The following is a 24880-nucleotide window of genomic DNA, read 5'->3' on the forward strand; positions in this document are numbered from 1 at the left end:
GCCAAGAGCATGGCTAAATAGTAATCAAGTGAAACCTTCGGGTAGTGGTAAATCATCTAATAGAAGAGCCTGGACTCCTTATCGTCTCCACCAAAGGACACCTGTGGGCTATTTATTATCAGATTTACCACCTCATGCAGGTTTATTTTAGCCAGGTATATTACTTAGCCATGTTGGTGGAATACCCCCCAGGAACAGATGGGAATAGTAAACATGTATACTATATACTGTAGATGGGATTAATAAACATGTACAAATATATTTTTGTCAGACAGATAGGCATCTCACATGGTGTCAAACAAAGACTTTAAAGGGGCACTGTGTAGGATGGTGGACAGGGTAGGTATTGCAACTATGCTGCTCATTCAAACTGTGCTGTCTACTGTCAAATTGAATCCTTTCATGAATATTTACCAAATAATGAACAACTATTGTACTAGTCTTACCAAAGTACATTAGGTTTAGGTACAAACGGCTACTTCTGGAAATTCGAAATGACAGACAATGGACATGACCCCCCTTTTCATGTATGAAAAGTGCAGTTCTCCCAGCAGTCATAATGAACACTTAGAATGTGATGGTGGTGGTAAGTATTCAATAAAAAGGTAACATTTGTGAATGGGCAGCAAGAATTCTGGCAATAAACTACTAAAAATATTACACATGCACCTTTAAGTTCACATAATTTTTGTACATCACACATAAAGATACAGTAAACTTCTCATCCACATATATTGTAGTCAAAGAATTTACTTCACAGAAAACCCCCAAAAACCCATTAAACCCAAAAACTTTGGTTGAGTTGTTTTGCCTCCTGTGGGTGCTACTGAAACGTGAGCTGTATGTTTGTGGGTATTTCTAAAAATGATAAAAGTTCTAAAAGTTCTTATTGCGGATGGGGTCATGTTGCATTTTATGTTTTCCAATGTGTGTGTGTGTGTGTGTGTGTGTGTGTGTGAGAGTGTGTGTGTTTTGTAGTGAGTGTTTCTGTAAATGACATAACTTGCAAACGGTCGAATGTGTGATTGGAACTGTTCACATGGAAGACGTCTGAGCGTGTGTGTGTGTGTATTTTCCTATGGATTTAACTCAGCATGTTTTGAGTGTGATGTTATAATAATTGTGTGTGTGTGTGTGTGTGTGTGTGTGTGTGTGTGTGTGTGTGTGTGTGTGTGTGTGTGTGTGTGTGTGTGTGTCTATAAGCTCTTCCTGTGCTGTTCCTGCTGTGCCTTGGCTTTAGTCTTGAGCAGCAGGATGTGTTCTGCAAACTCCCGCACGGCTCCTCTGCCGGCCGCGCTGTGGCACGCGTACTTGGCGGCGTTTAGCGACACCAAGGGGCCGTCCACCGGTACTGCGCTCAGCCCAGCCAGGTTCAGACACTGCACATCCGGCTCGTCGTTACCTGTGGAAAACACACACAGCACGCGTTACCATGGAGACAGAACACAGCACGCCTTACCATGGAGACAGAACGGGCCTACAGCAACATGTTACTGCAGAGACAGAATATAGCCAGTGGTTGTAAGTTCGAACCCCAACTGACCTCTCATTACAACTCCATCCATGGCTCTTGAGCAAGGCACCTAACCCCACATTGCCCAATGGGACTGCAACCAACTACCTTGAAAAATAATAACCAAGTCGCTTTGGATAAAAGTAGGGCTGGGCGGTGTACCGTTAAAAAAAACAAAAAACAAAAAAAAACGTGATAATGGTTTTCACCTACACAAGGTTCACTTTTTGATGAGAGACGGGTTTTTTTAGTTTTTATTTCTAATAAGTAATCAAGTCAAGATCAATCAATCAATGAATCAATTAAAGATCAATTAAAATATCAGCAAAGTGTAATGTAATGTAAAACAAATATCACTTCCCCATACCTAATAATAATGATCATTATTATTATCATTCTCGGCAGCCGTGGCCTAGTGGTTAGAGAGTTGGTCTTTCAATCTAGGGGTTGCAGGTTCAAATCCCCCCTGACCTCTCCCTACATCTCCATCCATGGCTGAAGTGCCCTTGAGCAAGGCACCTAATCCCACATTGCTCCAGGGACTGTAACCAATACCTTGACAAATAATAACTGTAAGTCGCTTTGAATGAATGAAAGCGTCAGCTAAGTGCAATGTAATGTAATGTAATGTAATGTTATTATTACCCATGTATGCGACTTCCTTCCACTCCAGGCCTCTCTTCTTCCTCAGCTCGTCCACCTCTGAGTGCTTGTCCTTCACGCCGTGCCGGATCTCACAGCCAATCTGCACCGAGAGGCGCTCCGCCATGGCTTTAGGGATGGAGTTATCAGCTGAACACAGGACAATCACCTGGAGGAGGAGGAGAGAAGAGGAGGAGGAGGAGAGGAGGAGGAGAGAGGACTTATGAGATGAGGACAAGACAACGATCTGGAGAAGGTGAGTAGTAGTAGTATTATTATGAGATATAGATCCTCGACTACTAGATACAGGCGCTCAGTCATGGCTTTAGGGATGGAGTTATCAGCTGAACACAGGGCAATCACCTGGAGGAAGAGGAGAGAAGAGGAAGAGGAGGAAGAGGAGAGGAGGAGGAGGAGGAGGAGGAGAAGAGGAGATAAACATCCTCAGTTACTCAGCCTCTCAGTCATGGCTTTAGGGATGGAGTTATCAGCTGAACACAGGACAATCACCTGGAGGAAGAGGAGGATAGAGGAGGAGGATAGAGGAGGAGGAGGAGGAGAGGAAGAGGACGATAGAGGAGGAGGAGGAGGAGGAGGAAGAGGAAGAGGAGGAGGAGGAGGAGGAGGAAGAGAGGGGGGTTATTATTATAATTATTATTATTATTATGAGATATAGATCCTCGACTACTAGATACAGGCGCTCAGCAGAACAGAGGACAATCACCTGGAGGACGAGGAGAGAAGAGGAAGAGGAGGAGGAGGAGGAAGAGGAGAGGAGAGGAGGAGAGAAGAGGAGGAGGAGGAGAGGAGGGGGAGGAGAATAGGGGGAGAGGAGGAGGAGAAAAGAGGAGGAGAGGGAAGATGAAGAGGAGAAGAGGAGGAAGAGGAAGAGGAAGGAGGAAGGAGGAGAGAGGAAGAGGATGATAGAGGAGGAGGAGGACAAAGGAGGAGGAGGAGGAGGAAGAGGAGGATAGAGGAGGAGGATAGAGGAGGAGGAGGAGGAGAGGAAGAGGACGATAGAGGAGGAGGAGGAGGAGGAGGAGAAGAGGAGATAAACATCCTCAGTTACTCAGCCTCTCAGCCATGGCTTTAGGGATGGAGTTATCAGCTGAACACAGGACAATCACCTGGAGGAAGAGGAGGATGGATGAGAGGAGGAAGAGGAAGAGGAGAAGAGAGGGGTTATTATTATTATTATTATGAGATATAGATCCTCGACTACTAGATACAGGCGCTCAGCCATGGCTTTAGGGATGGAGTTATCAGCTGAACACAGGATAATCACCTGGAGGAGGAGGAGGAGGAGGAGGAGGAGAGAGGAAGAGGAGGAGAGAGAAGAGGAGGAGGAGGAGGAGGGGGGTTATTACTATTATTATTACCTCCGCCAGGAGGTTATGTGATCGCCCGATTTGTTTGTTTGTTCGTGTGTTCGCACCTGGCCTCTTGCGCCACGTCACAATGGCAAAGTCATCAGACCGAATTAGAGCCCTTATAAAGGCTGGGCAGGGTGTGATGACGTCACGTCCCAGCGAGTATAAAACGTCCTGCTGCACCTGTCAGAGTGTCATAAGCAACAAGATGCACGAGGTGAAATCAGCACTGATCACCAACTATGTTTGGAGGGCAGCTTCTCCTGAGCACTGGCTCACTGTCGAAAATGCCACGGGTGTCCTGGCACCTTCGCAGACTGCCACGGGGTGTGCGAGGTGAATTGGACAATTCTCAAGGGACTGTCTTTGCCGCGAGAGCGCTTACACCAACCACTATCAAAGCCCATAGCCCACAGCGCATGTATTTGGCATACAACCACGGGTGCGCGAGGGAATTGGACAATTCTTAAGGGATTGTCTTTAGACTGCCACATAGTCCGTGGTTATTTGCTGCACGCGAATTGCAACCAGTGTTTTATCCGTGGTGATTTAATTGCTGCTTCACAGCGCACTAAGCAGCCTCTGTGAAGCGCGACGCGGCAAGAATAGCACACACACACACACACACACACACACACACACACACACACACACACACACACACACACACACACACACACACACACACACACACACACACACACACACACACACACACACACACACACACACACACACACACACACACTTCACAGCACACTGATGCCATAGCATATCAGTAGGCCTACCACAAAACATTAGCGTAGCCTACTATGCTGAACTTAATTTCATAACGAACGGTGAAGAGATTCATAACAGCGCACTGAAGGCATAGCATATCGCCAGCAACACAAAACATTCCAGCATAATATGCTGAACTCATAGATTGTTATAACTAGCTGTACTGAATTTCAGAACCAACGGTGAAGAGATTAATAACGGCGAACAGTGATTTTCAATAGACCTAAGGAATATGGAGCAGGGGATGCCTCTTCAATAGTATTAAGAATATTCTGTCCATTTGTTTTTTTGAATGAAAGAGAGCGCGTCAAGCAGGTGAATCCGGCGATGCCCTCAAGGAGCCAAAGTGTAGCAATGAAATCCGAACAAGAATTGTATAATAGTTGGACTATTCAAAGTTATTATAGCCTCTGTGAAACGTGAAGTCCAAGCCAAAGCATCAGACACACGCGCACACCGCTCCCCGCAATAGCTTTCCAAATCCTACCTCATTCTATCCCAATTTTAATGTCTAAAAAAACATAAAGGTCTGTATATTGTAATTCAATAGGTCTACAGCTCATCCACTGATTGATCCATGTACTCCATCATCTGACTCAAAAAAAAAATATGGCGAAATTACCGGCAACATTGTCACTGCGAGCTCTCTGAGCTCTGCGCTTTTGCAGACGTTGGCAACAAAGGAAAGGGGTCACGTCTTTCAAGCTTGAAGTTAAGTTTTCAACTAGGCCTAGTTGGTGAACAAACATGGGATGAATGAATGGATCCATGCAAGTCATCTGTTAACAGGAAAATTAAATTGTATGTAATGACTAGAAAATCATATTGACAAGCTTGCGGTTATGGAATGACAGCGGCGTCAGTGAACTCGGCGACGCCCTCAACGAGCCAAAACTTATCCACGAAACATGCAAATAAACTAGGCTACAACAAGAATTGTATAAATAGTTGGACTATTAAAAGCTATTAGCCTCTGTGAAATGCGGATCTGAGAGGGATGTAGTACACTTGACAACCATGTTTTCTCTGGATTTGAGATGTTAAAAGGTAGGCTATGAAAGGCATGCTGTCTATCATATTTCTTTTATAAATGTTAAAAATGTGTCAAATAGCAACCTGTGAGCTTCAATAAGCATTTGCAAATCACAATCACTTCGCCAATAGGCCTACCACAATCACAGGTGAACTAAACAGGCCACAGCTAACCAGAGGAACATGGTACTGTAATTAGGGCCTATAATGGAGACAGATATAATTTGGTTACAACTTCACGGTTCAATTTTCTGAACAGGTCTACATCTACATGGATGACACCACATCATGACACACATATCTTATGTGTCTAAAAAGGAACTGAACTTCCTTGGCGGAGGTCTGCGCTCTCTGAGTGCATTTCTAGTTATTATTATTATTATTATGAGATATAGATCCTCGACTACTAGATACAGGCGCTCAGCCATGGCCTGAACACCTGGAGGTAGAGGAGAGAGGACTTATTAGATGAGGACAAGACAACGAGAGAGAGAGAGAGAGAGAGAGAGAGAGAGAGAGAGAGAGAGAGAGACCTGTAGAAGAGAGGGGCAGGGGAGTACCAGTCAAACCAGTGGCTCATAATAATTTGTAAGTTGGCGCCCCCTGGTGACGGCATGCATACAGGTTTGGCTCCCCCTTGTGACGGCATGCATACAGGTTTGGCGCCCCCTGGTGACGGCATGCATACAGGTTTGGCTCCTGTGATCAAAGCCTCCATCTCTTTTATGAAGATGATCTACCCCGTTGTAAGCTTAAGGTGACTTATTTAACTTACACCTACAAACACAGAGATTTCTAAATCACTTCTAATTGTATCCTATGTGAGTATAACAAAACTATTAAATATGAGCATTTTTTTATTAACAACGATAGCAGATCAGATCATCTCTGTGGTGGTGTTGCAGACCTCCAGAGAGAGAGGGGGGGTAATCATGACATCATCCCACTCCAATCATCATGCTCTGCAGCCCTCTAGTGGAGGACAACAGGTAAGGATGTACCTCACTGATGTAACCCAACACTGCTGATCACAACACAACAGCACTTAGCACACAGCTGATACCATGACGGTGGACAACACACACAGAGGACAGACAACTGGACACTGGAGGAGGAGAAGAAGGAGGAAGAGGAGGAGGAGGAGGAGGAGGGAGAAGATAAGGAGGAGGAGGGAGAAGATGAGGAGGAGGAAGAGGAGAAAGAGGAGGAGGAGAAGGAGGAGGAGACGACTACAGGATACTAGAGTAGGTGGAGGACGAGGAGGAGAAGAAGAGGAGGAGGAGGAGGAAGAGGAGGAGGAGAAAGAGGAGGAGGAGGAGGATGAGAAGGAGGAGGAGGAAGATGAGGAGGAGGAAGAGGGGGACACAACAGGACACTGGAGGAGGAGAAGACACAGGCCACTGGAGTGTAATTTCTTGATCCCTTTCACACTAGGACAATTGTGAGCGGAAACGACGCAAGATTTTATTTTTAATGTCTTTCGCTGGCACAGCACCCTCACCGTCTGGCCTAAAAGATACAATTTAGAAGAGCACACCAACTGACCCAACTCAATTAAAGTTTCCATTGACAGAACAATAGCAGATTAGATCATTTTCATTTTTTGCCATTTAGATGGAAAGACCACTCAGATAGATTTTTGTAATTTAGGAAGAGAGGTTTACTTTCACAGTGATAAAGGCAGATCAGATTATCTCTGTGTAGGTGTTGCAGACCTCCAGAGAGAGGGGGACTAATCATGACATCATCCCACTCCAATCATCATGCTCTGCAGCCCTCTAGTGGAGGACAACAGGTAAGGATGTACCTCACTGATGTAACCCAACACTGCTGATCACAACACAACAGCACTTAGCACACAGCTGATACCATGACGGTGGACAACACACACAGAGGACACACAACTGGACACTGGAGGAGGAGGAGGAGGAGGAGGAGGAGGAGGAGGAGGAGGAGGAGGAAGAGGAGGAGACAACAGGACACTAGGAGGAAGAGGTGGAGGGGGAGGATGAGGAGGAGGAGGAGGAGGAGGAAGAGGAAGAGGAGGAGGAAGACAAGGAGGAGGAGGACAAGGAGGAGGAGGAGGAGTAGGAGGAAGAGGAGAAGGAAGAGGAGAAGGAGAAGGAAGAAGAGGAGGAGGAGGAGGAGGAAGAGGAGGAGGAGGAGGAGAGGAGAGGAGGAGGAGAGGAGGAAGAGGTGGAGGAGAAAGAGTTAGAGGAGGAGGAGGAGGAAGACAAGGAGGAGGAAGAAGATGAGGAGAAGGAAGACACTGGAGTAGGAGAAAGAAAAGGAGGAGGAGGGAGAGGAAGAAGAGGAGAAGACAACAGGACACTGGAGGAGGAGGAGGAGGAGGAGGAGGAGGAGGAGGAAGACACTGGAGTAGGAGGAGAAGGTGGAAGAGAAGACACAGGCCACTGGAGTGTAATTTTTTGATACTTTTCATACGAGGACAATTGTGAGTCTTTCGCTGGTAAGGAACCCTCACCGTCTGGCCTAAAAGATACAATTTAGAAGAACACACCAACTGGACTGACTGCATTACAGTTTCTTTTGACAGGACAGTTGCAGTTGCAGATCAGATCGTCTCTGTGGTGGTGTTGCAGACCTCCAGAGAGAGGGGATATAATCATGACATCATCCCACTCCAATCATCATGCTCTGCAGCCCTCTAGTGGAGGACAACAGGTAAGGATGTACCTCACTGATGTAACCCAACACTGCTGATCACAACACAACAGCACTTAGCACACAGCTGATACCATGACGGTGGACAACACACACAGAGGACACACAACTGGACACTGGAGGCGGAGGAAGAGGAAGAGGAAGAAGAGGAGGAGGAAGAAGGGGAGGAGGAAGAGGAGGAGAGAGGAGGAGGAAGAGGAGGAGGAGAAGGAGGAGGAGACGACTACAGGATACTAGAGTAGGTGGAGGACGAGGAGAAGAAGAGGAGGAGGAGGAGGAAGAAGAGGAGGAGGAGGATGAGAAGGAGGAGGAGGAAGATGAGGAGGAGGAAGAGGGGGACACAACAGGACACTGGAGGAGGAGAAGGAAGAGGAGAAGACACAGGCCACTGGAGTGGACAACACACACAGAGGACACACAACTGGACACTGGAGGAGGAGGAGGAGGAGGAGGAGGAGGAGGAGGAGGAAGAGGAGGAGGAAGAGGAGGAGGAGGAGGAGGAAGAGGAGGAGGAGGAGGAGGAGGAGGAGACACAGGCCATTGGAGTAGGAGGAGGAAGAGGAGGAGGAGGAGGAGGAAGAGGAGGAGGAGGAGGAAGAGGAGGAGGGAGAGGAGGAGGAGGAGGAAGAGGAGGAGGAGGAGGAGGAAGACAACTGGACACTGGAGGAGGAGAAGGAGGAGGAGGAGGAAGACAAGGAGGAGACAACAGGACACTGGAGGAGGAGGAAGAGGAGGAAGAGGAGGAGGAGGAGGAAGAGGAGCAGGAAGACGACGAGGAAGAAGATGATGAGGAAAAAGAGGAGGAGGAAAAAGAAGAAGAAGAAGAGGAGGAGGAGGAAGAAGAGGAGGAAGAGGAGGAGGAAGAGGAGGAGGAGGAAGAGGAGGAGGAAGAGGGGGACACAACAGGACACTGGAGGAGGAGAAGGAGGAGGAGGAGGAGGAGGAGGAGGAAGAGGAGGAGGAGACAACAGGACACTAGGGTAGGAGGAAACAACATGACACTGGAGGAGGAGGAGGAGGAGGTGGAGGAGGAGGATGATGAAGAGGAGGAGGAGGAGGAGGAAGAGGAGAAGACAACAGAACACTGTGGGTGGAGGAGACAACTGGAGTTATATTTGTTTGGTGGGGCACACAAAAAGTTCAAATCATGGTCTAATGTTACTCTGATTCTTATGTTAAAAGTATCACATCAAATATATCCTTTAATTCAAAAGATGAGATTTACTTTCACAATACTAAAGGGCAGATCAGATCATCTCTGTGGTGGTGTTGCAGACCTCCACAAAGAGAGGGGGAGTAATCATGACATCATCCCACTCCAATCATCATGCTCTGCAGCCCTCTAGTGGAGGACAACAGGTAAGGATGTACCTCACTGATGTAACCCAACACTGCTGATCACAACACAACAGCACTTAGCACACAGCTGATACCATGACGGTGGACAACACACACAGAGGACAGACAACTGGACACTGGAGGAGGAGGAGGAGGGAGAAGATGAGGAGGAGGAAGAGGAAGAGGAGGAGGAGGAAGACAACGAGGAGGAAGAAGATGAGGAGTAGAAGGAGGAGGAGGAGGAGGAGGAGGAGGGGGAGGAAGAGGAGAAGACAACAGGACACTGGAGAAGGAGGAGGAGTAGGAAGAACAGGAGGAGGAGGAGGAGGAGAAGGAAGAAGAGGAGGAGGAGGAGAAGGAAGAAGAGGAGGAGGGGGAGGGGAAGGAGGAGCAGGAGGAGAGAGGAGGAGGACCAGGAGGAGGAGGAAGAGGTGGAGGAGAAAGAGGAGGAGGAGGAGGAGGAGGAAGAGGAGGAGACAACAGGACACTAAGAGGAGGAGGAGAAGGAGGAGTAAGAGGAAGAGGAGGAGGAGAAGACAACAGGACACTGGAGGAGGAGGAGGAGGAGGAAGAGGAGGAAGAGGAGGAGGAAGAGGGGGATACAACTGGACACTGAATGCGGAGGAGTAGGAAGAGGAGGAGACAACAGGACACTGGAGGAGGATGAAAAGATGAAGAGGAGGTGGTGGAGGAAGAGGAGGATGAGAAATGTTGTGATGCCTTTTACAAGAGATTTTATCTTTAGAGTCTTTCTTTGACACGGCAGCCTCACTGCCAGGGCCTGAACTTGCAACAATCTAGAGAAGAGTCACGTGAAGGTGTATGAGCCATGGACAGATTTCACATGTTTTGCCATTTAGATAGAAAGACCACTCAAAAAGATTTTGGCAATTTAGGAAGAGAGATTTACTTTCACAGTACTAAAGGGCAGATCAGATTATCTCTGTAGTGGTGTTGCAGACCTCCACACAGAGAGAGGGGGAGTAATCATGACATCATCCCACTCCAATCATCATGCTCTGCAGCCCTCTAGTGGAGGACAACAGGTAAGGATGTACCTCACTGATGTAACCCAACACTGCTGATCACAACACAACAGCACTTAGCACACAGCTGATACCATGACGGTGGACAACACACACAGAGGACACACAACTGGACACTGGAGGAGGAAGAGAAGGAGGAGGAAGAGGAGGAGGAGGAAGAGGAGGAGGAGGAGGAGGAGGAGGAGGAGGAGGAGGAGGAGGAGGAGGGAGAAGATAAGGAGGAGGAGGGAGAAGATAAGGAGGAGGAGGAGGAGGAGGAGGAAGATGAGGAGGAGGAAGAGGGGGACACAACAGGACACTGGAGGAGGAGAAGGAGGAGGAGAAGACACAGGCCACTGGAGTGTAATTTCTTGATCCCTTTCACACTAGGACAATTGTGAGCGGAAACGACGCAAGATTTTATTTTTAATGTCTTTCGCTGGCACAGTATCCTCACCGTCTGGCCTAAAAGATACAATTTAGAAGAACACACCGACTGGACCAATTCAAAGTTTCCTTTGACAGAACAATAGCAGATTAGATCATTTTCATTTTTTGCCATTTAGATGGAAAGACCACTCAGATAGATTTTTGCAATTTAGGAAGAGAGGTTTACTTTCACAGTGATAAAGGCAGATCAGATCATCTCTGTGGTGGTGTTGCAGACCTCCAGAGGGAGAGGGGGACTAATCATGACATCATCCCACTCCAATCATCATGCTCTGCAGCCCTCTAGTGGAGGACAACAGGTAAGGATGTACCTCACTGATGTAACCCAACACTGCTGATCACAACACAACAGCACTTAGCACACAGCTGATACCATGACGGTGGACAACACACACAGAGGACAGACAACTGGACACTGGAGGAGGAGGAGGAGGAAGAGGAGGAAGAGGAGGAGGAGGAGGAGGAGGAGGAGGAGGAGGAAGACAAGGAGGAGGAGGAGGAAGAGGAGGAGGAAGAGGAGGAGGAGGAGGAAGAGGAGGAGGAGGAAGAGGAGGAGGAGGAGGAGGAGGAGGAGGAAGAGAAGAAAGAGCAAGAGGAAGAGACAACTGGACACTGGAGGAGGAGGAGGAAGATGAAGAGGGGGAGGAAGAGGAGGAAGAGACAACAGGACACTGGAGGAGGAGGAAGAGATGAAGAGGCAGTGGTAGAGGAAGAGGAGAAGACAACAGGACACTGGGGGAGGAGGAGGAGGCCACTGGAGTAAAATTTTTCAAAGACTTTTACACGAGGACAATTGTGAGTGGAAACGACACAATTTTATCTTCAATATCTTTCACTGACATGCCTGCCTCACCGTCAGGGTCTGAAGACCCAGACACCTACAGGAGAGTGACATGAATGTGTTACTCAATTAGAAGGAAACACCACCTGGTTTGAGAATTTTGCAACATAATTAACAGTTCCTCTTTCACAGTAACATCTTTAGCAGATCAGATTATCTCTGTGTAGGTGTTGCAGACCTCCACAAAGAGAGATGGAGTAATCATGACATCATCCCACTCCATTCATCATGCTCTGAGTCTGCAGCCCTCTAGTGGAGGACAACAGGTAAGGATGTACCTCACTGATGTAACCCAACACTGCTGATCACAACACAACAGCACTTAGCACACAGCTGATACCATGACGGTGGACAACACACACAGAGGACAGACAACTGGACACTGGAGGAGGAGGAGGAGGAGGAGGAGGAGGGAGGAGGAGGAAGAAGAGGAGGAGGAGGAAGAATAGGAGGAAGAAGATAAGGAAGAGGAGGAGGAAGAGGAGGAGGAAGAGGAGGAGGAGGAGGAGGAGGAAGAGTAGGAGGAAGAAGATAAGGAAGAGGAGGAAGAGGAAGAAGATAAGGAAGGGGAAGAGGAAGAGGAGGGGGAGGAGGAGGAAGAGTAGGAGGAGGAAGAGTAGGAGGAGGCAGAAGACACTGGAGGAGGAGGAGGAGAAGGAGGATGAGGAAGAGGAGGAGGAAGAGGGGGAGGAGGAAGAGGAGGAGAAGAAGAGGAGGAAGAGGAGGATGAGGGGGAGGAGGAAGAGGAAGAGGAGGAGACAACAGGACACTGAAGGAGGATGAAAAGATGAAGAGGAGGTGGTGGAGGAAGAGGAGGATGGGAAATGTTGTGATGACTTTTACAAGGGATTTTATCTTTGGAGTCTTTCTTTGACACGGCAGCCTCACTGCCAGGGCCTGAACTTGCAACAATCTGGAGAAGAGTCACGTGAAGGACTATGAGCCATGGAAAGATTTCACATGTTACGCCATTTAGATGAAAAGACCGCTCAAAGAGATGCTGGCAATTTAGGACGAGAGGTTTACTTTCACACTGATAAAGGCAGATCAGATCATCTCTGTAGTGGTGTTGCAGACCTCCACAAAGCGAAAGGGAGTAATCATGACATCATCCCACTCCAATCATCATGCTCTGCAGTCCTCTATATGAGAACAACAGGTAAGGATGTACCTCACTGATGTAACTCAACACCGGAGCTCATGACCATCCAGTGCTTCATATACACTTGTTTCAGTGACGGTGGACAGACACAGCAGACAGACAAACAAACCTTCCCAGGGACTGCAGATAGAAATTAGCCGCGTTAGCTATAAACTGGCAAAAGCCGTCTTTTTTTACTTTTGTAAACAATGGCTATTGTGCATGGTCCCTGTTGAACTAAACTAAATAAAACTAAACTACACTGGCCACTGGAATTTGAAGAGGCGGAGCCAACAGCACACTTTAGGAGAGTTTAGGATGGGGGAGGGGCAAGTATGTCAGAAGTGAAGATACTCTGATACTGGGAGAGCTAACCATCTTCAGCTGCAGGGAAGGGAAATGAACTTAAGTAAGTGGCCATTTCTCAATGTTCTAGTGTGCACCCTTCAAAGTGTGTCAGCCTAATTAGTCACTCCCAGTGATTGGATACTATTTGGTGAACTCTGCAGAGTATCCAATCACCGGGCGTGACTAATTAGGCTGACACTTCGAAGGGCGCACACTAGAACATAGCGAAATAGCCAATGAATTTTGCAAATAAATGTTATCAGGCTTCTGACAAAACGAAAACTTGGAAATGCAGCACAAACCTAGTCATGCAGAGACTTGAATATTAACTTCCTGGAAACACATACTAGGAAAAGTGAGTTTGCTTATTTCATGAAAATCTTTTCAAGCTAAAATCTTGACTTCCGATACCTAAGCTTCTTCCGATCATGTTTTGACTGGAAACTCTCATCTAAAATGCTTCAAGACCAACTACTAAAAGTCATTCTCATTACTTCCAAATCTTCCTTTTAACAACTAATCAGTCTCCTGAGAGACCACCAAAAATTGCCATTGCCAACTATATTTCATCTCGTCAAGGCGGGGTATTGGGTTAAAGTTTTCAACTAGCAATAATCGCGCCTCGGATAAACCTCATGGGCTACGATACTGCCACTGCGCAAAGCTGATTGGAGAGGAGACTGGCAACTGGAACTGGGGTAGGGAGGCAGTCAGGACAGAAATGGTGCACACAAGAGACTGATTCGTAATGTCAGATACTACAGAGCCTGCACTCTCAAATGTAGAGACAGACATGGCAAGGTATGATTAGCAGTGCTCTAAATTAACTTTTTTTTCATCACCAGCCAAAATGGGTAGTATTTGCTAATCTTACGATCCAAACACATACTCACTAATGCAGGGGTGTGCAAAATAATCGTCATATCGATGCATCGCGATACTTACTCTCACGATACAATGCATCGATTCATGACAAGGTATCGTGATACTTATTTTCTCAATATACTGCATGGATTCATGACAATTGATTATTTGATATCAATAAAATTCGATTTGCCACGGGTTATTTTGTTCAGTAGAGAATAGGTAATATTTCTGTTGTGATGTAAGCTCTCTCCCAGATGATAGAATGCTTAAATAGAATGAACTGACTTAAGGAAGCTACACAGCAACTGACAAATAAGCTGTATTTTACACATTTACTGAAGTAAATATCGCAATGCATCACAGTAGTACATGACTCGCAATGCATCGTGATAGTATCGCATCGTGGCATGTGTGTCGTGATGCGCATTGAATGGTGAACGCCTTGCCAATTCCCACCCCTACTCACTAATGGGTCAAAGTGGTGGCTAGCAAGTTGGTATTTTCACCAGCAGTTGACAGGTTCGCTGGAATAAATTTAGAGCACTGAAGATTCCACATAAACAAAATATTGATATGACTTTCAAACAACATTTACTTGCAGTTTTGCTGAAGAGGTGCATCTTGGGATATGGGAGGACTTCTTACATAAGTTGGCGGGGAGAGAGAGTACAGGAGTACTGATGATCGATGTGGGGGAGGGGAGAGAATGGAGGTGGAGAGAAGGGGGGGTGGAGGTGATTAACAAAGAGAGGGGGGTGAGGTGGAGAGAAGGGGGGGGGTGGAGGTGATTAACAAAGAGAGGGGGTTGAGGTGGGGAGATGGGGAGGAGGAGTGGGGGTGAAAGTGAGAGTGTGAATGTGGTTGTGTGCTATAATCTACACATTAATCCTGATTGAACGTAACCAGTAAAGTCTAGTTGCAAAGCACTGAACACAATGACCAACAGCAGTGTACTAAAATCAATTCATCAAATTATTTGAACACATGACAAAATCCACCATCAACTTCAAGAGACCAATCAACTTCCAAAATCTTCAACAACCAAACAGTCTCCTAAGAAACCACCAAAAATTGCCATTGCCAACTATATTTCAAGTCGTCAAGGCGGGTATTGGGTTAAAGTTTTCAACTAGCAATAATCGCGACTCGGATAAACCTCATGGGCTACGATACTGCCACTGCGCAAAGCTGATCTGGGAAGGACAATGCTGCTGTGACTGGGGGAGGGAGGCAGTCAGGACAGAGATGGAGGACACACAGGAGGAGGAGAAGGAGGAAGAGGAGGACATGCTTAACGGATGATACTCTTTCTTTTCAAATGACATTAAGTTTTTTTCTGAAGAAGTGCATCTTGGGATACATGAAGAAGGCGGAGACAGAGTACAGTAGCACTGAGTAGAACTAGTGTGGGGGGTGGGGAGTGGTGTTTAACATAGAGGGGTGGGCGGAGGTGGGGGAGAAAGTGTGTGTTTCTGTGCATGTGAGAGAGAGAGAAATCTAAAAATCCACACATTAATCAAAGTTGAATGTAGCCTGTAAAATGTAGTTACAAAGTACTGAACACTATGGCCAACAACATAGAAATCAATACATTAGAGTACTGAGAGCTACAGCCCACGTTGGAATACACGACTTCACTTGGACACTGGGCAGAGATTTGAAAGGCAACCCTGTAAAATGCTTTACAAGCTGTTGAAAACTATGGAATCAAGCTCCTCAAAACAACTTAAGAGACTTTAAACCTGAGCTTACTGCAATAACAGTTTAACTGGAAACCTTCATCTAAAGTCATTCAAGACCAACTATTCCAAGCTACTCCCATTACCTCCAAAATCTTTCTTTCAACATTCAATCAGTCTACTGAGAGACCACCAAAAATAGCCATTGCCAACTATATTTCAAGTCGTCAAGGCGGGGATTGGGTTAAAGTTTTCAACTAGCAATAATCGCGCCTCGGATAAACCTCATGGGCTACGATACTGCCACTGCGCAAAGCTGATCTGGGAACAGCAGGACAGCTGATAGAGACTGGGGACCACAGACACAACACACACGGTGGACACACTAGAGGAGGAGGCAACAGCACACTGGAGGAGGAGTATAGGAGGATCAAGAGGAGGAGGAAGAGGTAGAGGAGGAGGAGGTGGATGAAGAGGAGGAGGAAGAGGAGGAGGAGGAGGAGGAGAAGGAGGAGGAAGAGGAGGAGGAAGAAGAGGAGAAGGAGGAGGAAGAGGATGATGAAGAGGATGATGAAGAGGATGATGAAGAGGATGAAGAAGAGGAGGAGGAACGACAAGTCACTGTAGGAGGAGTAGGATTCCACTTATAACTGACGCAAACATGGCAAAAGCCACCATTATCAAAATATTTCTTCAACAACCAATCAGTCTCCTGAGAGACCACCAAAAAATTGCCATTGCCGACTATATTTCAAGTCGTCAAGGCGGGTATTGGGTTAAAGTTTTCAACTAGCAATAATCGCGCCTCGGATAAACCTCATAGGCTACGATACTGCCACTGCGCAAAGCTGACCTGGGAACAGCAGGACAGCTGATAGAGACTGGGGACCACACACACAACACACACGGTGGACACACGAGAGGAGGAGGCAACAGGACACTGGAGGAGGAGTATAGGAGGAGGAAGAGGAGGAGGAGGAGGAGGAGGAGGAGGACACTGGAGAAGGAGGAGGATGAAGAAGAGGAGACACACACGGTGGACACAGACACTGATTTGCAATGGGAGACACAATGACAAAACCTGCACTTCAGCAATGTGGAAATAAATATGACAAGACATGATTACACACACCAAAATGCTTAACGAATGATCAAATGACAAATGACATTAAGTTACACTTTCTTTCTGAAGAAGAAGTGCATCTTGGGATACATGAAGAAGGCGGAGACAGAGTACAGTAGCACTGAGTAGAACTAGTGTGGGGGGTGGGGAGTGGTGTTTAACAAAGAGAGGGGAGTGGAGGTGGGGGGAGAAAGTGTGTGTTTGTGTGCGTGTGTGAGAGAGATCGATCTAAAAATCCACACATTAATCAAAGTTGAATGTAGCCTGTAAAATGTAGTTACAAAGTACTGAACACTATGGCCGACACCACACAGAAATCAATACATTAGTGTACTGAGACCTACAGCCCACGTTGGAATACACAACTTCACTTGGACACTGAGCAGAGATTTGAAAGGCAACCCTGTAAAATACTTAACACAGCTGTAGAAAATTATGGAATCAAGCTCCTCAAAACAACTTAACTCATTGGCTGCCAGCCATTTTCATAAAAGAGTACCTCGGAGTGCCAGCCATTTTTCAGCATTTTGGGTGTTTTTTGGAGGCTCACAGAAAATTGAGTTCTGTGTCTATGTCAACACCATACCTATCAAAACACAGATTAGACGCTCATCTGTCATCAGAAAAAAACGGTGTCTCTCTACCCCTTTCCGTTCTTTCATAATCATCTGTTGAAATTAAGTGGAATTCGCCAAAATGCTGCTTTCTAGCCAAAAAGCTGAGAAAACGCCATTTGAAGTAGAACTATAACTGCAAACGTTTTTGCCCGTAATGGCATCGTCCTAACAACTCCAAACCTATCAGCTGCTATTACACAGTCTTCTGTCATCTGTAGCCTGATCAAAAAGATAATTTGTATGACCTTTTCAACCTAATATACTGAAATATAACGGGGGGACTCGAAAACAAGGGTGTTTTGGTTTAGTTGCTGGCGCGCAGCATGGATCATGACAGCAGTTGCCCCTAACTCCGGTAACTCCCTACCTCTCCCTCTCCCTCTCCCTCTCTCTCTCCCCTCGTTGGAGAACGAATCACAGCTGGTTTATTTCCTCCAGAAATAGTACCGTGTTGTGTCTTGTGGGGAGGGAGGCAGGTAGCACCGCTTAGCGTAGCTTACTGCAGCTTCTTTGGCAGAGCGGACAATTTGCAGATTGATGATTACTGTCATCATGGTTCTGCTATAGTGATCTTGTCATATATTGTTCAATGAATTTTCTTTTGATAAAGTACTGATCACACATCCAACATTTCACAAGCCGATTGGAGTGGTGAATGCTAGCTGGTCTGAGGCTAAGTGCAATGCTTTCTAATGTGAGCTGAATGCATCTGACCAGACACAAAGGCTACTCTGTTCCAAGAATCTGCAACCCCCCTGTCTTTTTTGATGATACAGTAAGCTGATCATACTATACAGATCCATAAAAATAACTGTGGATTGAGTAAAAAATAGTTGACTTACCAAGGCTCCTTTATTTAGGCTTAGTTGTAAGTTGTTAGCGATTTCGTGCTAGCTAGCTAGCTAGTGTAGCAAACTTTATACCCAAGTTACCTCAGTTGGGACACATCACCACTAGTCCCGTGCATTCTCCTGTTAGATGATATTTTGTAAGCAACATCCTGATGTTGTGTAGGCTGATCACATTATCCAAAATGAAAGGTTGTCACACAGATCATCTCATGGTGTATTTTGGGCAAGTTAGCTACAATGCCTTCTAGCTAGATAGCAACAGGGGATTGTATTTTGGTCATGAGAGGAAGGTTTTTTTTTGGCCAGGCTCTGACAATAAAATCAGTAGCCTACCTGTGTTAAAATCAGAGGGCAAGAAAGTAGACTACTGTCACAGGTGCTTTACTTTCAAAAATGATTTTGCTATGCTACTTTTGAGATTATATTATAATAGTAAAAAAGGGGTGTTTTTGTCTTGACATTTCATCTTGCTCTGAGCTAAAGCCCTGCCTTGACTGTTCCTAAGGACACTTCTGCCACCTACAGGAACAGTTAGAAAATGCCTTGAGGCTTGAAATTCATACAGAAGATAGGTCAGACCGTCCTCGAGGCCTGGCTGTAAAAAAACGCAATTGTCGGCGAACGACGTCGAAGGTAGGGGGCGTCACTATTTGAAATGACGTCATTCGACGGCCAAGGCAGCCAATGAGTTAAGACTCTTATAACCTAAGATTCTTGCAATCAGTTTAACTGAAAAAGTTTCACCTGAAGTCATTCAAGACCAACTACTCCAAGTTGTTCTCTTTACCTCCAAAATCTTTCTTTCAACATCCAAACAGTCTCCTGAGAGACCACCAAAAATTGCCATTGCCGACTATATTTCAAGTCGTCAAGGCGGGTATTGGGTTAAAGTTTTCAACTAGCAATAATCGCGCCTCGGATAAACCTCATGGGCTACGATACTGCCACTGCGCAAAGCTGATCTGGGAAGGACAATGCTGCTGTGACTGGGGGAGGGAGGCAGTCAGGACAGAGATGGAGGACACACGGGAGGAGGAAGAAGAGGAGGAGGAAACAACGGGAGGAGGAGAAGAAAGAAACAGGAGGACACTGGAGGAAGAAGAGGAGGAGGAGACAACGGGAGGAAGAGGAGGAGGAGAAGGAAACAGGAGGACACTGGAGGAGAAATCAGACACTGGAGGAAGTGGAGGAAGAAGAGGAGGAGGAGACAACGGGAGGAGGAGGAGAAGGAGAGGCGGAGACAACAAAACACTGGAGGACGAGGAGACAGAGAGGAGGAGGAGGAGAGAGGAAGACACAGGAGAAGAAGGAGAGGAGGAGAAGGCAACAGGACACTGGAGGAGAGGAGGAGGAGGAGGAGAGGAGACACAGGATATTGGAGTAGTTGGAGGAGGAGGAGGAGGAGAAGGAGAGGAGAAGAAGAGGAGGAGACACAGGATATTGGAGTAGTTGGAGGATGATGATGAGGAGAAGGAGAGGAGAAGAAGAGGAGGAGACACAGGATATTGGAGTAGTTGGAGGATGATGATGAGGAGGTGACAGAGGGCTGGGGGAGGAGACAGGATGTCAGAGGACAGATTTGCAATGTGACATACTAAACAATAGCAAAACCTGCACTTCAGCAATGTGGAGATAGACATGACAAGACATTACTGTACAGATACAAATGATTAACAGATGATGCTCTATCTCTTCAAATGACATTAATTCACACTTTTTCCTGAAGAAGGAGTGCATCTTGGGATACATGAAGTAGGTGGGGACAGAGTACAGTTGCACTGAGTAGTGCGGGGGAGGGGGCGTGTTGTTTTCAGGGGAGGGGGGGGGGGGGGGGGAAGGAGGAGATGTACTAGATTTGAATGGCAACCCTGTGAAATAGTCTACACGGCTGTTGGAAATTATGGACTCAAGCTCCACAATTCACAGTCAGACACTTGAACCTAAACTTCCTGCAAACATAAATCAGATAACTTCCTAAATGTCATCATGAAAATCTTCTCATCACTTCCAAATATTTCCTTCCAACAACAGATCAGTCTCCTGAGAGACCACCAAAAATTGCCATTGCCGACTATATTTCAAGTCGTCATGGCAAGTATTGGGTTAAAGTTTTCAACTAGCAATAATCGCGCCTCGGATAAACCTCATGGGCTACAATACTGCCACTGCGCAAAGCTGATCTGGGAAGGACAATGCTGCTGTGACTGGGGGAGGGAGGCAGTCAGGACAGAAATGGTGGACACACAGGAGGAGGAGAAGGAAACTGGAGGACACTGGAGGAGAGGCGGAGACAACACAACATTGGAAGACGCGGAGACAGAGGAGGAGGAGAGAGGAAGACACAGGAGAGGAGAGGAGGAGGAGAAGGAAACAGGAGGACACTGGAGGAGAAATAAGACACTGGAGGAAGAGGAGGAAGAAGAGGAAGAAGAGGAGGAGACAACGGGAGGAGGAGAAGAAAGAAACAGGAGGACACTGGAGGAAGAAGAGGAGGAGGAGACAACAAAACACTGGAGGACGAGGAGACAGAGAGGAGGAGGAGGAGAGGAGGAAGAAGGAGAGGAGGAGAAGGCAACAGGAGGAGGAGAAGGAAACAGGAGGACACTGGAGGAGAAATAAGACACTGGAGTAAGTGGAGGAAGAAGAGGAGGAGGAGACAAGGGAGGAGGAGGAGGAGACAGACAGGAGGAGGAGATAGGAAGACACAGGAGAAGAAGGAGAGGAGAAGGAAGGCAACAGGACACTGGAGTAAGTGGAGGAAGAAGAGGAGGAGGAGACAACGGGAGGAGGAGGAGAAGGAGAGGCGGAGACAACACAACACTGGAGGACGAGGAGACAGAGAGGAGGAGGAGGAGAGAGGAAGACACAGGAGAAGAAGGAGAGGAGGAGGAGGAGGAGGAGAGAGGACACTGGAGGAGAAATAAGACACTGGAGGAAGAGGAGGAAGAAGAGGAGGAGGAGACAACAGGAGGAGGAGGAGGAGGAAACAGGAGAAGGAGGGAGAAGGAGAGGAGAAGGAGGGCAGGAGAAGGAGAGGAGAAGGAGGGCAGGAGAAGGAGAGGAGAAGGAGGGCAGGAGAAGGAGAGGAGAAGGAGGGCAGGAGAAGGAGAGGAGGAGACACAGGATACTGGAGTAGTTCGAGGAGGAGGATGAGGAGGAGGTGACAGAGGGCTGGGGGAGGAGACGGGATGGCAGAGGACAGATGTGCAATGTGAGATACTAAACAATAGCAAAATGATTAACAGATGATGATACAAATGATTAACAGATGATGCTCTATATTTTCAAATGACATGAACTCACACTTTTATCTGAAGAAGAAGAAGTGCATCTTGGGATATATGAAGTAGGTGGAGACAGAGTACAGTAGTACTGAGTAGTGCGGGGGGGCGTGTTGTTTTAAGGGGGGGGGGGGGGGGAGAGATGTACTAGATTTGAAAGGCAACTCTGTGAAATAGTCTACACTGCTGTTGAAAATGATGGACTCAAGCTCCACAATTCACATTCAGACACTTGAACCTAAACTTCCTGCAATCATCAACCAGATAACTACCCACATATGATCATGAAAATCTTCTCATCACTTCCAAATATTTCCTTTCAACAACTGATCAGTCTCCTGAGAGACCATCAAAAATTGCCATTGCCGACTATATTTCAAGTCGTCAAGGCGGGTATTGGGTTAAAGTTTTCAACTAGCAATAATCGCGCCTCGGATAAACCTCATGGGCTACGATACTGCCACTGCGCAAAGCTGATCTGGGAACAGCAGGACAGCTGATAGAGACTGGGGACCACACACACAACACACACGGTGGACACACGAGAGGAGGAGGCAACAGGACACTGGAGGAGGAGGAGGAGGCAACAGCTCACTGGAGGAGGAGTATAGGAGGATGAAGAGGAGGAGGAGGAGGATGAGGATGAAGAAGAGGAGGAGGAGGAGGAGGAGGAGGAAGAAGAGGAAGAAGATGAAGAAGAGGAGGAGGACACAACACACACAGTGGACACACGAGAGGAGGAGGCAACAGGACACTGGAGGAGGAGTAGAAGAGGATGATGAGGAGGAGGATGAGGAGGATGAAGAGGAGGAGGAGGAAGATGAGGAAGAGGAGGAGGAGGAGGAGGAGGAGGAGGAGGCAGCGATGGACGAGGAGGAGGAGGAGGAGGAGGAGGAGGAGGAAGAAGAGGAGGAGAAGGAAGAGAAGGAGGAAGAGGAAGAGGGCGAGGAGGAGGAGGTGGAGGAGGAAGAGGAGGAGGAGGAGGAGGAGGCAACAGGACACTGGAGAAGGAGTATGGGAGGAGGAGGAGGAGGATGAAGAAGAGGAGGAGGAGGAGGAGGAGGAGGAGGANGAGGAGGAGGAGGAGTATGAAGAGGAGGAGGAGGAGCAGGAAGAAGAGGAGGAGGAAGAGGATGAAGAGTAGGAGGAGGAAGAGGACAATCAAGAGGAGGAGGAGGAAGAGGAGGAGGAGGAGGAAGAAGAGGAGGAGGAGGAATAAGAAGAGGAGGAGGAAGAGGATGAAGAGGAGGAGGAGGAAGAGGAGGAGGAGGAAGAGGAGGAGGAGGAGGAGGAGGAGGATGAAGAGGAGGAGGTGGATGAGGAAGAGGATGAGGTGGAGGAGGAAGAGGAGGAGGAGGTGGAGGAGGAGGAGGAGGAAGAGGAGGAGGATGAAGAGGAGGAGGAGGAGGATGAGGATGAAGAAGAGGAGGAGGAGGAGGAGGAGGAGGAAGAAGAGGAGACACACACGGTGGACACAGACACTGATTTGTAATGGGAGACACAATGGTAAAGACTACACTTCAGCAATGTGGAAATAAATATGACAAGACATGACTACACAGACGGAAATGCTTAACGGATGATACTCTTTCTTTTCAAATGACAATCTGAAGAAATGCATCTTGGGATACATAAAGAAGGCGGAGACAGAGTACAGTAGCACTGAGTAGAACTAGTGTGGGGGGTGGGGAGTGGTGTTTAACAAAGAGAGGTGGAGTGGAGGTGGGGGAGAAAGTGTGTGTTTGTGTGCGTGTGTGAAAGAGAGATCGAAAAATCCACACATTAATCAAAGTCCTTCAGAGACTTGAAACCTAACTTCTTGCAATCACAGTTTAACTGGAAAACTTAATCTAACTTCCTTCAAGACAAACTATTCCAAGTTAATCTCAGTACCTCCAAAATCTTTCTTTCAACAACTAATCAGTCTCCTGAGAGACCACCAAAAATTGCCATTGCCGACTATATTTCAAGTCGTCAAGGCGGGTATTGGGTTAAAGTTTTCAACTAGCAATAATCGCGCCTCGGATAAACCTCATGGGCTACGATACTGCCACTGCGCAAAGCTGATCTGGGAAGGACAATGCTGCTGTGACTGGGGGAGGGAGGCAGTCAGGACAGAGATGGAGGACACACGGGAGGAGGAAGAAGAGGAGGAGGAAACAACGGGAGGAGGAGAAGAAAGAAACAGGAGGACACTGGAGGAAGTGGAGGGAGAAGAGGAGGAGGAGACAACGGGAGGAGGAGGAGAAGGAGAGGAGGAGAAGGAAACAGGAGGACACTGGAGGACGAGGAGACAGAGAGGAGGAGAAGAGAGGAAGACACAGGAGAAGAAGGAGAGGAGGACGATGCAACGGGAGGAGAGGAGGAGGAGGAGGAGGAGACAACAGGACACTGGAGGAGAAATAAGACACTGGAGTAAGTGGAGGAAGAAGAGGAGGAGGAGACAACGGGAGGAGGAGGAGAAGGAGAGGCGGAGACAACACAACACTGGAGGACGAGGAGACAGAGAGGAGGAGGAGGAGAGAGGAAGACACAGGAGAAGAAGGAGAGGAGGAGAAGGCAACAGGACACTGGAGGAGAGGAGGNGGAGGAGGAGACAGGATATTGGAGTAGTTGGAGGAGGAGGAGGAGGAGAAGGAGAGGAGAAGAAGAGGAGGAGACACAGGATATTGGAGTAGTTGGAGGAGGAGGAGGAGGAGGAGGAGGAGGTGACAGAGGGCTGGGGGAGGAGACAGGATGTCAGAGGACAGATTTGCAATGTGACATACTAAACAATAGCAAAACCTGCACTTCAGCAATGTGGAGATAGACATGACAAGACATTACTGTACAGATACAAATGATTAACAGATGGTGCTCTATCTCTTCAAATTACATTTTAAGTCACATTTTTTCCTGAAGAAGAAGGAGTGCATCTTGGGATACATGAAGAAGGCGGAGACAGAGTACAGTAGCACTGAGTAGAACTAGTGTGGGGGGTGGGGAGTGGTGTTTAACAAAGAGAGGGGAGTGGAGGTGGGGGGAGAAAGTGTGTATTTGTGTGCGTGTGTGAGAGAGATCGATCTAAAAATCCACACATTAATCAAAGTTGAATGTAGCCTGTAAAATGTAGTTACAAAGTACTGAACACTATGGCCAACAACATAGAAATCAATACATTAGTGTACTGAGAGCTACAGCCCACGTTGGAATACACAACTTCACTTGGACACTGGGCAGAGATTTGAAAGGCAACCCTGTAAAATGCTTTACAAGCTGTTGAAAACTATGGAATCAAGCTCCCCAAAACACTTATTG

The 24880-nt window shown here is 47.2% G+C and overlaps 1 protein-coding gene, 15 non-coding genes and 1 pseudogene across 16 annotated transcripts in view; all 17 read right to left on the reverse strand.

Annotated features, from left to right (window-relative positions):
• Positions 1–559: 559 nt before the first annotated feature.
• Positions 560–24880, reverse strand: part of LOC134444516 (N-acylneuraminate cytidylyltransferase-like) — a gene marked incomplete at its 5' end in the record, with an annotated part of 44419 nt that continues 20098 nt past the window's right edge. Inside the window, 2 exons of the mRNA XM_063193823.1 lie at positions 560–1402; positions 2159–2324. Of these exons, the coding sequence (XP_063049893.1) occupies positions 1197–1402; positions 2159–2324 (372 nt within the window). The remainder of the gene's footprint in view (positions 1403–2158; positions 2325–24880) is intronic.
• On the reverse strand, positions 6214–6349 carry LOC134444549 (U8 small nucleolar RNA). Its single transcript, XR_010034015.1, has one exon. It is a non-coding gene; the product is annotated as a U8 small nucleolar RNA (small nucleolar RNA).
• Positions 7022–7155, reverse strand: LOC134444543 (U8 small nucleolar RNA). The gene has a single exon (XR_010034009.1). It is a non-coding gene; the product is annotated as a U8 small nucleolar RNA (small nucleolar RNA).
• On the reverse strand, positions 7912–8045 carry LOC134444547 (U8 small nucleolar RNA). The gene has a single exon (XR_010034013.1). It is a non-coding gene; the product is annotated as a U8 small nucleolar RNA (small nucleolar RNA).
• Positions 9269–9404, reverse strand: LOC134444546 (U8 small nucleolar RNA). Its single transcript, XR_010034012.1, has one exon. It is a non-coding gene; the product is annotated as a U8 small nucleolar RNA (small nucleolar RNA).
• Positions 10292–10429, reverse strand: LOC134444548 (U8 small nucleolar RNA). The gene has a single exon (XR_010034014.1). It is a non-coding gene; the product is annotated as a U8 small nucleolar RNA (small nucleolar RNA).
• LOC134444551 (U8 small nucleolar RNA) lies at positions 11022–11157 on the reverse strand. Its single transcript, XR_010034016.1, has one exon. It is a non-coding gene; the product is annotated as a U8 small nucleolar RNA (small nucleolar RNA).
• Positions 11824–11965, reverse strand: LOC134444542 (U8 small nucleolar RNA; annotated as a pseudogene).
• Positions 12723–12858, reverse strand: LOC134444544 (U8 small nucleolar RNA). The gene has a single exon (XR_010034010.1). It is a non-coding gene; the product is annotated as a U8 small nucleolar RNA (small nucleolar RNA).
• On the reverse strand, positions 13690–13831 carry LOC134444540 (U4 spliceosomal RNA). The gene has a single exon (XR_010034007.1). It is a non-coding gene; the product is annotated as a U4 spliceosomal RNA (small nuclear RNA).
• On the reverse strand, positions 15082–15222 carry LOC134444539 (U4 spliceosomal RNA). Its single transcript, XR_010034006.1, has one exon. It is a non-coding gene; the product is annotated as a U4 spliceosomal RNA (small nuclear RNA).
• On the reverse strand, positions 15889–16029 carry LOC134444541 (U4 spliceosomal RNA). The gene has a single exon (XR_010034008.1). It is a non-coding gene; the product is annotated as a U4 spliceosomal RNA (small nuclear RNA).
• Positions 16420–16561, reverse strand: LOC134444536 (U4 spliceosomal RNA). The gene has a single exon (XR_010034003.1). It is a non-coding gene; the product is annotated as a U4 spliceosomal RNA (small nuclear RNA).
• Positions 19121–19261, reverse strand: LOC134444552 (U4 spliceosomal RNA). The gene has a single exon (XR_010034017.1). It is a non-coding gene; the product is annotated as a U4 spliceosomal RNA (small nuclear RNA).
• On the reverse strand, positions 20339–20479 carry LOC134444538 (U4 spliceosomal RNA). The gene has a single exon (XR_010034005.1). It is a non-coding gene; the product is annotated as a U4 spliceosomal RNA (small nuclear RNA).
• On the reverse strand, positions 21918–22058 carry LOC134444529 (U4 spliceosomal RNA). The gene has a single exon (XR_010033997.1). It is a non-coding gene; the product is annotated as a U4 spliceosomal RNA (small nuclear RNA).
• Positions 23508–23648, reverse strand: LOC134444553 (U4 spliceosomal RNA). Its single transcript, XR_010034018.1, has one exon. It is a non-coding gene; the product is annotated as a U4 spliceosomal RNA (small nuclear RNA).

The sequence above is a fragment of the Engraulis encrasicolus genome, unplaced genomic scaffold, assembly GCF_034702125.1.
Source record: "Engraulis encrasicolus isolate BLACKSEA-1 unplaced genomic scaffold, IST_EnEncr_1.0 scaffold_58_np1212, whole genome shotgun sequence".
In the NCBI taxonomy this organism is placed as follows: Eukaryota; Metazoa; Chordata; class Actinopteri; order Clupeiformes; family Engraulidae; genus Engraulis; species Engraulis encrasicolus.